This window comes from Podarcis pityusensis, assembly GCF_964106645.2.
Source record: "Podarcis pityusensis genome assembly, chromosome: 2".
NCBI classification, from domain to species: domain Eukaryota; kingdom Metazoa; phylum Chordata; class Lepidosauria; order Squamata; family Lacertidae; genus Podarcis; species Podarcis pityusensis.
Window position 1 is genome coordinate 107914234 of NC_138029.1, and position 15365 is coordinate 107929598.

The 15365-nt window shown below is 47.9% G+C and overlaps 1 protein-coding gene and 1 long non-coding RNA gene across 2 annotated transcripts in view; both read left to right on the top strand.

The window, feature by feature from the left end:
• LOC308470279 overlaps positions 1-15365 on the top strand; it is a 350106-nt gene that overhangs the window by 325632 nt on the left and 9109 nt on the right. The gene's annotated exons all lie outside the window — the stretch shown is intronic.
• Positions 821-6962, top strand: LOC308469992 (uncharacterized protein). The gene is made up of 2 exons (XM_080993180.1): positions 821-1101; positions 4267-6962. The coding sequence occupies exon 2, from the start codon at positions 4346-4348 to the stop codon at positions 5300-5302; it is 957 nt and encodes a 318-aa protein (XP_080849306.1). The 5' UTR covers positions 821-1101; positions 4267-4345; the 3' UTR covers positions 5303-6962.

Here is a 15365-nt window from a genome sequence, read left to right on the forward strand (position 1 = left end):
TTTTGATGTATTTTTAATCTTTGTTGGAAGCTGCCCAGAGTGGCTGGGGAAATCCAGTCAGATGGGTGGGGTACAAATAATAAATTATTATTATTATTATTATTATTATTATTATTATTATTATTGAACAATAAAGATTTTTTTTAAAAATGTTTTGTCAAAACTGAGAAAGGACAAAGGGACAGGGTATCCTCCGTTTCTCCAGCATGGTGAGGAGAGAGTACACAAGAGCATATTGGAAGACGCGAATGCATCTGTGAACGTATGTCATGGGAAGAGAATTTTCTGTCATGTCCTTCGAAGGCCAGACTCTCATGAGATTCTGGGCTGAGTGACAGCTCCTGCTTTTTCCTCCAGCCAGGAGCCCGCAGCGTAACAAGCGCGTACCCTCGAACATTTCTCCATGAAAATAGGGACGCCCAGAGGAAAAATGGGACATTCCAGAATCAAATCAGAAAGCAGGATGGCTTCTGTAAATCCGAGACTGTCCCTGGAAAACAGGGACACTTGGAGGGTCTGCGAAACGTTTCCCTTGAGCATGCCAAGAGCGCCTTTCCCGCCCTCGCGTGCCTTAGGCGCCCTCTCCTCTGGGATTAGCAAAGCCCGAGCTCCAGGCTTCTAATTTTAGAAATTAAACCGGGAACGGGCGGAGTGGAGGCGGTGGAGGAAGCGGAGGCGGTGGCGGCCCGACGGGGACGCACAGACGGGCGGAGGTGGCTGCTTGTTCTGCGGCCGCCAGAGGGCTCTTGCGGCGGCTGCTCGGCTCTCCTCGTCGGCTCAGGCCTGGGTTGCGCTTCCTAGGTCAGGGTCTGCAGCTGCTTCCTCCATTGCGAGCCCGGAGAAGTCGGTGCGCCTTTTGGAGAGGGAAGGCGCCTTTTGCGCACGCCGCGCTCCGGAGACGCCACCCGGGGACCCCCAGAGCCGCGCCTGGTGGGTGCTGGGGGGTGACCCCCCCCCACCCGTGCGGTGGAGGGAAGCCGGGGAGCCTCCCTCCGAGGGGGCTCCCGCGCGTGTGACCCCCGAAGGCGACGCGGTTTGTTGCTGCCACTCTGGACCCCCTTTGAGTTGGGCACCCAAGGAGGGAGAATCGCCCACTGGCAGGTTAGCGGCCACGGCAGTGGGTGCGCGGGTGGGTTCAAAAGGGGTGTCAGCGGGGGAGGGGGGAGGCGGGAGAAGGAAGGGGGACAAACGCCGGAGTCGATGCAGCGAGGGGGGCGGCTAGCTTGGAAAGCGGAGTCCACTCCGAAGTCAAGTCTCCGTCCGAGGGCCTCGCGCCCAGGTAACGCTTGCTTGCAACATCGCAGTGCGATTTTGCGCACGTCGTCTGTTAAAAAGAGGAGACTCGACGGCCAGATCAACGTGCCTGGGGTGTAGCCTGAGCGCGATTCTCTGCCTGTCTGCACAGGCTTGGCAAATGTGGCGCAGATAAGCCTAGTGGCCCCTTGGGGCATGCTGTCGAGATGGTTTAATAGAATTGTGGAGTTGGAAGGGACCCCGAGGGTCATTTAATGCAACCCCTTGCCATCCAGGAAACTCGGCTAAAGCATCCACGACAGATGGCTATCCAACCTCTGCTTAAAATCTTCCAAGGAAGGAGAGGGAGGGAGACCGCTTCACTGTCGCGTCAGAAAGTTATTTTTGATGTTTAGTCGGGATCCTAGTACTTGAAGAAGCAACTCTCCCTATACCAGCCTCCCTCTTCACTCCCTCTTCAGGGGTGGTCTTCTAGTCGCATTATGGGAGGAGATGCCTCAGGTGGTCTTCCCTGGAGGAGTGCCCCCCTCCATTTATTGAAGGCCTGCCCCTCTCAGTTACGTTTGGGCTGACTTTGCATCAGTGGCGTAGCGTGGGGGGTGCAGGGGGGGCTGGCCGCACTGGGCGCAACATCTGGGGGGGGGCGCTCGCACTCGCAGCTCTCTGCCCCTACCTGGCTCACTCTCTCTCTCTCACTGCAGTGCTGGCTGTGCGAATCCTATCCGAGCCGCTGGGTCGCCGCCCACTGTGGAGGGGGTGGGTGCCAGGCGTGCGGTGCGGAGAGAGAGCGAGGGACTATTTGGGGAGGGACAGTGCAGTGGCCGCCCAGCGCAGCGCTGAGCGCGGGAGAGAACCACACCAGACCAGACCAGGCAGCAGCAAGAAGAAGCTGGCAGCGGCGGCAGGTTAGGGGTTAGGGGGCGCAAATTACTTGCCTTGCCCCGGGTTAGGGGGCGCAAATTACTTGCCTTGCCCCGGGTGCTGACAACCCACGCTACGCCGCTGCTTTGCATTTTGGTCCCGCCTGAAAACATTACCACTTCACCCATGTTCAGTAAGGGAGTTTACTGAAACAATAAGCTGAATTGTTAAGTTGTGATACTGCCTGCAGGTTTCTTTCAAGGCGGTTTTGGCATCGTGAGTGGCGCGTTTGTGTCAGTTCTGATATTTCCGCCTGCTCTCATTGTTTCGTGATTTGTATTGTTTGGTGGTTTTCTACGCAACTCACCCCCTGGGATTGTTACTGGATGAAAGGAAGGATAGAAAAATTGGTAAATGGATCTGGAGCCGTGTTCAGGCATTATACTCACGGGTAGGTACAGAATAGCCCCCTTGCCGTGGACACTGTGCGCATCAAGGCGTCCCACCTTCTGGTATTCACAGTATGCAAACATCTGCATGTGCCAAAGCCCTGCAGATGTTGTGCTGTGTGCATGGATGCTGGGGAGAGAGGGGTTAATCAGCATGCATGGTGTCAGAACTACAGCTACTCAGGATAACTCCTGCACCTTGCTTGTGTTGTTGACTTATTTGTGAGCATAACTCCTGGAATAGGACTAGGGAGCAGTAGTTATTCTGTCTTAGTTAACCTGGAATAGAAAAGTGTCGTGCATCTGGCTTCATATGAGTGAACTCATGTATGCATTTCATGCTGCAAGTCTGAGTATGTTTAGTTTTATTATTGGAGCATTTATTTTTCCGCCGCTTGAATGTAATAAAACTTCAGCGTGGTTTGCAGAAAGAACAAAACGATAAAATTGCCAGTACGAAACAGTTAGAAACAAACAATTTAAAACATTTAAAATATAATTGACATTAACAATAAGCTAAAAACACATGTCCTTTACTTGGAAATGAAGCTGCGTACACACACGCTACCTGTAAGGAATATTCTTTCCCTCAGTGAATTCTGGGTGCGGTAGTTTACCCCTTGCAGAGTTACAATGCTCAGTGACCCTTAACAAACTACAGTGCCCAGAATTCATTGGCAGGGGAAATGCCATTTGTAATTTAAAGGTATAGTGTATACGCAACCATACTTTGTCCTCATTGTTATAGATGCATCACAGTGTGGGGAATATGTCCTTGTGGTGCTATGGACTCTCTGATCCTCATCTGAAGACCTTCTTTATATGCCTCCTCCACATGAGGTGTGGATGGTGGCAACACACAAGCCTTTTTTGCAACGACTTCCTGTTTGTGAAAGGTTCGGCTGGTGCCTTCATTACAGATATTTAGGTACCTGGCAGAAACATTCCTCTTCAACCAGGCCTTTGGCCGATTCATATTCTACAGCCTTTTAAATGTGTTTTTTAAAAATGAATGAATGGATGTATTTTTATTTTTTTACTGTTTTGTTTTTATTTTATGCTTTTACCCTGTATTTTTATCTTGCGAACCATCCTGAGATCTTTCAAGCGAAGGGCAGTATATAAATTTTATTATTATTATTATTATTATTATTAATAATAATAATAATAATAATTTATTTATACCCCGCCCATCTGGCTGAGTTTTCCCAGCCACTCTGGGCAGCTTCCAATTGAGTGTTAAAAACAATACAGCATTAAATATTAAAAACTTCCCTAAACAGGGCTGCCTTCAGATGCCTTTTAAAGATAAGATAGCTGCTTATTTCCTTCACATCTGAAGGGAGGGTGTTCCACAGGACGGGCGCCACTACCGAGAAGGCCCTCTGCCTGGTCCCCTGTAACCTCACTTCTCGCAATGAGGGAACCGCCAGAAGGCCCTCGGCGCTGGATCTCAGTGTCTGGGCTGAACGATGGGGGTGGAGATGCTCCTTCAGGTATACAGGACTGAGGCTGTTTAGGGAAAACCCACCTGATTTGACTCTTCCTGCATTGCAAAGGCGTGGGCTCACATCTCGGTGGAGCAGCTCCCATACCGATCTGGGCACGAGTAGAGAAGGTCTCTAAATCTATGTCAATATGCATAACATGAGCATTCAACGTAAGTGACTCTGACTGATCTTTTATTATGATGCTTCTGCAGGTACTGGGAGCCACGCAGAGGAGGATACAGTGCCATGGAAGACAGTTTGCAAAGCCCGTTCCTCTGAAAGGCCCGCAAGATGCTGACCCCCAACCCCGAGTGCAGCCAGCCCCGCGAGAGCAACAGCAAGACTAGAGGAGGGGAAGAGGTGATGCCTCGCGCCTGGCCCACCGCGAAAGCCGTCCAAGGCATCCGCAAACGCAAGGACTTTGTGGTGTGCCAGCAGGGCGCTCCGGCGGAGGAGAAGCCCAACATCTGCATCGAGTGCGGGAAGACCTTCAGCCAAAACTCAAGCCTGGTCAACCACCGGCGCACGCACTCCGACGAGAAGCCATACAAATGCCCCGACTGCGGGAAAAGCTTCGGGGTGAGCTCCAGCCTCAACCGGCACCAGCGGATCCACACGGGGGAGAAGCCCTACAAGTGCGGCGAGTGCGGCAAGCGGTTCAACGACAAGTCCAACCTGACGCAGCACCAGCGGATCCACACGGGCGAGAAGCCCTACAAATGCATCGACTGCGGCAAGAGCTTCAGCCGCAGCTCCCACAAGAAGCACCACCTGCGCCACCCGCCGGGGAAGAAGCTGGGCAAGGGGGGCGCCGCCGCCCAGGCGGACGGGGCCTGCGCAGCCAGCGCCAAGCCCAAGCCCCGGAGGAAGGTGGAGGTGCTGAACACCTGCACCGAGTGCTGGCAGAGCTTCAGCCAGAACGCCGACCTCATCAAACACATGCGCATCCACACCGGGGAGAAGCCCTACCAGTGCAGCGTCTGCGAGAAGAGCTTCAGCGTCAGCTCCAACCTCTTCCGGCACCAGCGGATCCACACGGGCGAGAAGCCCTACGTGTGCTCCAGCTGCGGGAAGAGGTTCACCGACAAATCTACCTTGGTGCAGCACCAGAGGATCCACACCGGGGAGAAACCGTACTCCTGCCGGTTTTGCGGCAAGAGCTTCAGCCACAGCTCTCACCACAAGAGACACGAGAAGATCCACAAGGCGGACTACCCCATACTGGCCTACTCGGCCCCACTGAGCTAGCAGGTTGCCGGAGGGCAGAGCGTTCCAAACTGCGTGTCGCGGCACGTTCAGTGTGTCAGCCATGGTGTCCAGGCGTGTCGCCGTGAACGCTCCTCCCGGGGATGGAAATCAGGTCCGTTTAACTTCCGGTTTGCTAGTGGAACTGAATTGCCGTGTTGCAAAATGACGCCCGTCTGGAAAGCGCGTCACCGACGTGGAAAGTTTGGAAAGCTCTGTCGTAGGGGGGGAAAGGGGGTTCCCTGCTGGGGAGTCTTTTCAGAAGCACACAAGCCCCTTTGGAAGCTAGCGGGAGAAAAAGCCTGGTGGGGTGGGAATGGGACGGAAGGGGAGGGGAGCCCGCTGGACATCTCACTAATTGCCAGCTTACCAGCACACCAGCTGGTGATTTTCGGATCAATTCCGCTTCTTGAGATCTAGATACAGTGGTACCTCAGGTTACAGACACTTCAGGTTACAGACACTTCAGGTTACAGACTCCGCTAGCCCAGAAATAGTACCTCGGGTTAAGAACTTTGCTTCAGGATGAGAACAGAAATTGTGCTCCGGCGGCGCGGCAGCAGCGGGAGGCCCCATTAGCTAAAGTGGTTCTTCAAGTTAAGAACAGTTTCAGGTTAAGAACGGACCTCTGGAACGAATTAAGTTCTTAACCCGAGGTACCACTGCCTTCCATCCCAAAGGGGACATATCTGGGCTAAATGGCAAAAGCATATGGCAGTGATTTTTCTTGATGGCTCTGCTCCAGAATGCAGGTGGGAGTGGGGTTTCGTATTTTAAAGACCTCCACATTGATCAAACGCCTTGTTCATTTTTTATTATTAAAAAAAGCACATTAGGAACACAAGGCGAGGTTGCTGGATCAGGCCAATGGCCCATCTAGTCCAGCATCCTGTTCTCACTGTGGTCAGCCAGATGCCTGTGAGCAAACAGGACTTGAGATTAACAGCCACTCTCCCAACCTGGGTTCCCCAGCAGCTATTATTCAGAGGCACAATGCCTCTCTGAGAGTGGAGCCTGGGCATTTTGGCCAGTAGCCAAAGAGTATCAGCGACAACCTTTTCCTCTGATGTGCTAGTTTTCTGCAAACGGAAGGGTTTCAAAGGAATGTGGGAGGGTATGCAAAAATGTGACAAACCCCCACCACCTGCAGTCTGAAGTGGTCCAGTCTGTTTGGCTTGAGTTTGCCGGACATAGATCAACTCTTGGTCTCAGCACTGAGTCTCCCGTTTTCCTCCAGAACCGGTTCTGCGGTGAAACAGCCCCACTTAAAAAACAGAGCCCTTACAGTGAGCATCTCCTGAAGCCTTTGCTGCTTTTGGCTGAGCTCAAAAGCTCCCTGCTATATACATTAAAAAGAACAGCTCTTCTTAGAGTGACACAGAGACTGTGATTCTGCTTTTCAGACTTTGAAACGGCTGCGCCCGTTTTTTCTTGCCACTTTGTGTAGTTTTCAAAGTAGGGAGGGGGCCCTTTGATCCCAACCAATCCAAAACTTACTCACCCGATGAGGAGGACTGAAACCGTAATCTGGAAAGCTTCCCTGAAAAGGCAAGGTTTTGATCTACCTGTTCTTTGGAGAATATCATTAGTTATATCAGGACATTGCGTGCTCTGCATTACCTTTCTGTAAGAGATATTTTATAAATGTTTGTCATTCAAAGGCTATCAGGTGTGGTGAAGCTGACCCTTTTGCTCTCCACAGAATAGAGCGCTACAGTGTACGGGTTAGTTGTATCTTGTCTCCTGGTTCCCATTAGTGTCCTTTCCACAAATATGCACCATACCTCAGTTATTTCGCCACCCCCTTTCTTCAAAAGCGTAGTTGGACAGTTTTTCCAGCTCCAGTGAACATGCCAGCAGGGTATAATAGGGCTGGAGGAACTTTGTCTCTCTGCATATTTAATTTGCATGCAATTAACACAATGTGCATAAAAACAACAAGCAGAGGATGCTCATTAATAGATTTAGCTTCCCTTGTGCTGCTGATTAAGTTTCTGGTGTTGGGCCTCTGAGATTCTTTGCAGACAATCAGTAGTTAGCGGTGGTCTCAGTTTTTACATTGCCACTTGGTTTAGCGTTAGGTTTATTAAATTTTATGTATTGTGGCCCTCTTACAAAAAGTCCCAAAGTGATTTAAGGTAAAGGTAAAGGGACCCCTGACCATTAGGTCCAGTCGTGACCGACTCTGGGGTTGCGGCGCTCATCTTGCTTCATTGGCCGAGGGAGCCAGCGTTTGTCCGCAGACAGCTTCCGGGTCATGTGGCCAGCATGACTAAGCTGCTTCTGGCGAACCAGAGCAGCGCATGGAAACACCGTTTACCTTCATGCTGGAGCGGTACCTATTTATCTACTTGCACTTTGTGCTTTCAAACTGCTAGGTTGGCTGGAGCTGGGACTGAGCAACGGGAGCTCACCCCGTCGCAGGGATTCGAACTGCCGACCTTCCGATCGGCAAGTCCTAGGCTCTGTGGTTTAACCCACTGCGCCACCCGCGTCCCTTTATCACTGTAAAGTGATTTACAACCTAGTAAAAAGTGCCGCGATAAAATCACACGATAAATGTAATTAGAAGCAGATTTAACAAACAGGGCATCATGATATCATCGGCTTGGCCCAAATGTCTGGGAAAACAAAAATCCTCCTACCTGCTGCTGAAACGATGGCAAGGTTGGCACTGAGAGGGCCCGTTCCCTCATCGCCACCCTCTGGACCTCCCTTGGAAATGATGTGCAGAATAACCTCAGATTATGATCTCAGGGTCTGGGCAGGTTCATATAGGAAAGGAGGTCCTTTAGCTATAGGGGACATGAGCTTTAGAGGTCAAAACCAGCACTTTGAACTGAGCCTGGAAACAGTGAGCCTTGATGAAAAGTGAAAATAGGAAGAATGCACGGTGGATAACTTCCCCTGTTTTAGGCTGACTGAAGCTGCAGGGGTCATGGATGGGACACCGAATATTGTTGGGCTCAGACTCCCATCAGCCCCAGCCAACATGGCCAAGTGTCAGGGGTGATGGGAGGTGAGGCCAGCAACATCTGGGGGAGCCACATCTTCCTTATCCCTGCTGGAAGTATTGCAGCAAAGAGGGTTCTTGCAAGCAGAACCCCTACGCTCCATCTGCAGCCGTGCTTTGCAATTCACCATCCCCAAAGGACAAGTGGCCAGTAAGTAATGTTGTCTGTAGGCTTTAAACTTGAAGAATTAAAAAAAAAAAAAAACTATTCTACTGCCCTGTCTACAAATCTTTGTTTCTTAAGACTTGTATTCCACCTTGTGTTTTAATGTACTGAAGTATAGACACTTGGGTGCAAACACTGCCATCAAGTACGAGGGCTGTGAACTAACAGTGGGCGGTGTTAGTGGTATACTCACAGGGACCACAAGGTGGCGCTGTGGAGGGAGGCTTGACCATTTTTGTGTGGGAAACTACAGTTCTGTTGTTTTGCCTCCTCAATGGAGTTGCCACTCGTGGTAAACTCTTTTTTTTTTTTTTTTAAATGATATTTATTGAAAATTTTTAGAATTACAAAAGAGAACAAAGCAGAAAAAAAGAAAGAGAAAACAAAGAAAAAACAAACCACATCAAACAATACAAATTCAAAAAACAAAAATACACCACAAACACTCAAAAACAAATCCATCATTCTCAAATCCTCAACTGTCATTACCTTCTTTCTTTGACCTCCTCCTCCTCCCTTTTTTTTGTATCCTAGTTGTTAATTGTCGCAGCAAATCCTTTCCATATTTCATAATATTCTGTCATTACATTACCTTAATCTATTTTAATCTTCTCTTACTATAAAGAACCTTAAAGCTTAAAACTTAAATCTTATTTTTATCAACTTCTCATAACCATAATATTCTTACATAATTCTTTAAACATTTTTGCTAAAGCCAAGTAATTTCGTTCCAACATTTTTCTAACATTCATCAATTTTATAAAACAATCCTAGTAGTAAAAAAAAGAAATAAAAACAATCCAGTCTTCATCCAGCGTCCCTTCCTCCTGGTCCCGGGTTTTGTCAGTCCTTATTATCCCATCGATCTAGCGCATTAACCTGGTAACCTTGTATCCGAGGCCCTTAAGTCTCTTCCATGTCCCTTCCGCAGCTCTTCTTCATATTTATAACTGTATTTTCCTTTGTCTCCTGCTCCTTTCACTCGTGGGAACTCCAGCTTAACAATGTTTTTGACCCTTCTCAACAAATCAGCCCCTTTTCCATAGTCCACACTAAACTCCATGTGGTATTTAAGAACATGTTTCAAAATCCCTCCAAAATTAAGAGCCCCCACAACCCCAAACATCTCACGGCCCATTGCCAGACTTGAAAGGTCCAAACATTCCTGCATAGGAGGGTCTATCCAACCCCCCATTTCCAAACCAAACCAAACGTTATCTTTCCAAATCTGGCTTTTTCCAAGTTCATTTGTCAAGTCCAAAAGCTCATGTTCCTGCTGGGCCACAGCTCCCTTCATCTCTGGTGCCCAAGATTCAGCAACATCCTCTTCCCTCATCTGTTCTGTCAGGGCACACTCCTGATTTAATTCCTGGGTGGGCTCCGTATAATTTCCCACTGCCTGTTCAAAATTTCTGATCGCATCAGTCATCAAGTCCGTGTTCTCATGTAGCTGTTCCAGTAGGGCATTTGTTTTACAGAAAGCACGCAGCAGAGCTTCTGAATACATTGTCCTGCAAGGTCAGAAGTCTATTCCCACGATTGTAATCTGTAACAGCTGCAAGCTCCCCGGAGTTGGTTACAGTTTCACAGTCTCCCTCTAGGGGGAAAACTTCTATTTGTTCTTTCTTTTAAAGACAAGTCTAACAACAAAGTTTCCTTTTTCAGATATTTTGTCAATATTTGTTCCTTTAAAATGCGAAGGGGAACAATGGAATCAATGTTTCTCTTCTTATAGCTATCTGTCAAAAACGTTTGTCTCTGGTCAATGAGCTTCAAAAAACATCAGTCCTGACATCCCGCTCCAGGATCAGGACGGTGGAAAGTTACTTTACTTTACACTCACTTCTGCAGGTTTAAACAGTCCGAAAAATTCCCCCCTCTTCTCCTGCTTCCGAAGGGGGGTTCAACAATTTTAAATGATGAAAGTTAATCTTTTACAAGCGATTTTCTGAGCTCTAGTTTGGCATGTCTTTGCTTTAATCTATCTACAAAGAAACGGAAGACTGACTTCCTGTTTAGACCTTCCCGTTTCAGTGCCAAATTGAGGTAAACTTTTAAGTCCAATTTTCCTTTCTGCTCGCAAGTCCTTATTTAAAGTCCAATTGTCCGAAATTTAAGTACTCACGGGTGATTATTTTAGAAGCCAAATTGTCCCAGGAAAAAGGCAGCGCTCTCCGGCAACGGCTGTGCGGCTTCGCTCCACGGAAGAAGCAGTTGACTCTCAGCACCGCGCCACTTCCCCCTCTTCGCTCCGGAGCCCGTTAGTGGGTTCTTTTGCGGGTTGGGGGGGCGCTAAAGGTGCCCGCCGAGTCCCATGGTCACAGGCTTCATCCGCCTGTGATTTTTGAAAGGGTCCCCGCTTCGCCGTAGCGGAAAAGACCCGTTTCGCGTGGAGCTAGTCCCTCCAGATGAGAGGGAGTCCGCCATTGCTGATGGCGCCACTCCGGAAGACCACTCGTGGTAAACTCTATGGCAGGCATGTATTTATTTGGGTTTGTTCCATCGGGCCTGATCAATGGTTTTCTTTAACCATTTCTCATTCCTCCATAATTAGCCGGTGCTTATATGTTATACTCAGGCATTCAATAGGAATTTCTGTAAGAAGAGACCGTTCTGTGGCATAAAATTTCCAATAAATTACCTTTGACCTTTTTTGGGTTCATGCCTTGTGCCCATATGTAGCAACAAAGCAGTTGGCATTCTCCATGCAGCATCAGAAATAAAAATAAAAAATGGCTTGATGCATTTTGGGTTTTAGACCAGCTGTCAGAAAATCAACGACAAGACCAACACCCCCCTGCCGCCCTTTGGTGTTTTTAAATTTAGCTGTACATTTTAGATTCAGAGACTGCTATGAATCAGCCGTTTGACACGATGACATACCGTATTTTTTGCTCTATAAGACTCACTTTTTCCCTCCTAAAAAGTAAGGGGAAATGTGTGTGCGTCTTATGGAGCGAATGCAGGCTGCGCAGCTATCCCAGAAGCCAGAACAGCAAGAGGGATTGCTGCTTTCACTGCGCAGCGATCCCTCTTGCTGTTCTGGCTTCTGAGATTCAGAATATTTTTTTTCTTGTTTTCCTCCTCCAAAAATTAGGTGCGTCTTGTGGTCTGGTGCGTCCTATAGAGCGAAAAATACGGTAATTTCTCTAAAATTATTAAGGAAGTATGAAACTGTTTTTTAAAAAGGAGACCCCCCCCCATTCCCCTCACAACTGCAGTTCCCAAGGCTCCCTAGGAAGGGGGATTGGCCCACAAACCTTTGGGAATTGTAGCGCTGTGAGGGGGATGGGGGGTCTCAGCACCCTGGATAAACTAGCACTCCCAGGAACTTTAGGGGAAACAATGACTGCTGCAAATGGTATGACGCTGGTTTAAATGTTTAGTGCAAATGGGCCCTTACTTTTGGTAACCAACACTATGCGTCGGGCAAATTTTCCTCTGAGCTGTTTTCTCCATGAGTATGCTTATTTATTAGAAGGTGGAAACTTAAAAAAAACCACCAAGAACTGTAAAATACATGGAGCTGGTTTATTTTCCAATCTAGCTCAGATTTCTAAGAAACCAAGGTGTGGAGCTTTAGGTTTCATCATAAATCGAATAGGTATTTAAAAAAAAATAAACAATCTTTTGGTCCTTGGAGAATGTCCTTGTCATACTTTTTGCGACTTGTTGAACTCCATTCATCTTTCACTCTGGATATTGACAAGCTAGAGTGTGGTCCAGAAGAGGTTGACCAGAATTAGGAGAGAGGTCTGGAGACCAAGTCTTATGATGAAGGGTCGAAAGAGCTGCGAATATGCAGCTTGGAGAAGATTGAGGGGATACCTGATAGTTGTCTTTAAATATCTGAAGGGGGTGGTATATGCAGAAGACTTGTGCCTTGTTGTGTTGCCAGAGGACAAGACTGGAACCACTTGAGGGGACAATAGAAAGGAACCTGGCAAAGTGTGTGCATTGCTACTTCCTGATAGGAGGCAGGGTGCCAGGAAATCCCAGTTGCAGTTGCTGAAGGAAGTGACTGAATAATGATGTTGACCAAGTCATGAGGCCTAGGCTGGCATACACACCATGGCCTGGATTCAGCTAGCTTGGTGTGCCAGTTGAAACCAATGCAAGGGCACACAATTAGACAATGGGGCTTCCCCCTATGCATCTCTGCACCTCCGCCAAATATGCTCTGGTGGGTCAGGATAACCACTAGACCTGTATGCACGAGGAGATGAGGAGTGCCCCTGTCAGACAAACAGAAATGTGCAGGCGAAAAGATAATCAGAATGTTTAGGGAAGTTTTTAATGACTGATGTTTTAATGTATTTTTAATCTTTTGTTGGAAGCCGCCCAGAGTGGCTGGGGAATAAATAAATTATTATTATTATTATTATTTGTATTGAATTCCTCCCCATACATTGAAAGCACATTCTTGCCTCCAAAGGTTCCTGGGAATGATAGTGTGTTAAGAAGGCTGGGAATTGTAGTTCTGTGAGGTGAAAACTATGGGGATAGTTAAATTCTCCAAGTATCTAACATGGCTTACTGGGGACAGAGTGGGGGACAAAGCTTCTGGGCAGAGGATACTGCATATCAATGTCCTTATTCTAACAAACAAGTGGATTTTGCTTGGCCCAGGGAAAGCAGAAAGCTTCTGGATAAACCTAGAAATTGTAATTTGCTGTTAAGGGTTTTACACTCAAAACCACATCCAGCTGTTTTTCTCCCCACAAGGGAATGAGAGAGGCATGATTTTGAGTGTGTGGAGGGGAAGCCATTATGAGTTTGATTTTCAAAACAAGCTTTATGTAAAAGGTACCTGCAACTACATGTCTTGTGAAATTATCGGCCAGTGAAGAACTCAAAACCTACAGTGGAAGCTGCAGCCCATTGGGACAGTAAACTTGCAGTAAACAGATTCAGTAAACAGTCCTTTGTTTTTGGAATCCTCTTGAGGAATAAAAGGGACCAGGGGCCCTGAGGGAAGGCCATTTTTTAGTGGACAATTGGCCTGTTCCAATATTGCTCTTCCATTCAAAATCTCCCAATGTGGCATTCATTTGTTTCCCCCTTTCTTCACCAGGGTAGGAGAATCTTTGGCCCCTGAAAGTTGTAGGATTCTAGCTCCCATCATCCCTGACCACTGGGCCATATTTGAGGACCACCAGGTTCCCCATCCCAGATCTGTTGTATTCAAGGCAGCTGGCAGCTATACAAAAGGATAAACAACACAAGGAAAATAAATAAATGGCAAAGTCCTTTAAAAGACTTAAATGCACACTGTTCACTGACAAAGCGACCGACCACACCTTTATTGAGATGCTGTTTAGATTTTGAGTGTGCCACTATTGAAAAGGCCCTGTCACAAGTATCCGCCCTCCATACATCTGCTGGTACATGTTTCTGCAAGTAACATAAAGTTTGAATTGAAATTGAAATACTTTATTTTCACTTGTACAACTTGTATACAGTGAGATTACACGAGCACCCCCAGTCAGCTCTCTTAGTTTTAATTCCCCTCATTTACTGACGCACACCCACCAAACCCAAAACAGTTGCCCTGTTGTTATCTTTTCATTCAGCAGCCTAACAGCCCACGGATAGAAGCTGTTTTTTACCCTGTTGGTGTGACTAATCACGCTTCTATATCTTCTGCCCGAGGGCAGGAGATCAAGAAAGTGCCGGCCAGGGTGTGAATCATCCCTGATAATTTTCCTCACTCTCCTGAGGCAATGTTCTTCCACAGTGTCGTCCAGCGGATTCACCGGACAGCCCATAATATCTTGTGCTGTATTCACCACCCTCTGTAGGCACTTCCTATCAGTTGATGTCAAACCAGTGTACCACACCGTGATGCAGTATGAAAGGACACTTTCTATTGTGGACCGATAGAAGGAGATAATCAAATGTTGATTGACATTGTTCTTTCGCAATACTCTGAAGAGATGGAGTCTCTGTTGGGCTTTCTTAACCACCTGGGTTAAGAGAAGTTGACCTCTGGAGAGAATCAATCAACCTCTCGCTAATTTGTCATTTGAGTGGTTGATGCCAAAAATATATAAGAACCCAGTGGCCCATCCAGTTTTCACAGTGGCCAACCAGATGCCTGTGGCAAACCATCAAGCAGGTTCTGAGCACAACAGCACTTTCCCTTCATGTGGTTTTCCAGCAACTGGTATTCAGAACCATTGCTGCCTCTGACCTTTCAAGGCAGAGCATGGACTATTGATAGCCCATTCTTCCTGTTAATTTTTCTAATCCTCTTTTGGAGCCATCCAGATTGGCTGCCCTTGCCACCTCCTGTGGCAATGAGTTCCGCAGTTTAACTATGCGCTGTGTGAAGAAGGACTTTATTTTATCTTCCAGCCATAGACATCACAGACTTGTGGACTTGGAAGGGACCCTGAGGATCATCTTAGTCCAGCCCCCAGCTGTCCCTTACCGGGATCGAACCTGCAACCTGGGAATGATCAGCACCAGGCACTAACTAGCTGAGCTATCCTGCCACTGGACGTTCAAGAGTTCCAGTGTGATGAGAGAGGGAGAGAAACATTTCTCTCTCCACTTTCCCCACGCCACGCGTGCCATCTTATAAGCTTCTATCATGTGTGAGCAGATAGCATCAGGAGTGATGAAAGCAGCCAGAGCTGGAGGCCTCTGGCGTCTTGAACGGAAGGTGGGAAGGAGGAGAGGAGGAATGCAAGGAGATCTTTGGTACTAAGGAGACTAGGTGAAAAAGAAGGCACCCTTAATAGTTGTGTGGGAGGCGCAGGAGTCCTGCTGCCTTTTGCATCTGCACCCTGAGGGACCCCCGGGCTCTTGAGCTCAAGTTCAGCTCCTTGGCTTCCTGCTGGCATCTGGTTTGTGAGGCCAGGGTGCCGGACTATAGATGGACC

Bases quoted from the DNA above. Each gene is read 5' to 3' on its own strand.
- LOC308469992 (XM_080993180.1), top strand. From the start codon at position 4,346: ATGCTGACCCCCAACCCCGAGTGCAGCCAGCCCCGCGAGAGCAACAGC.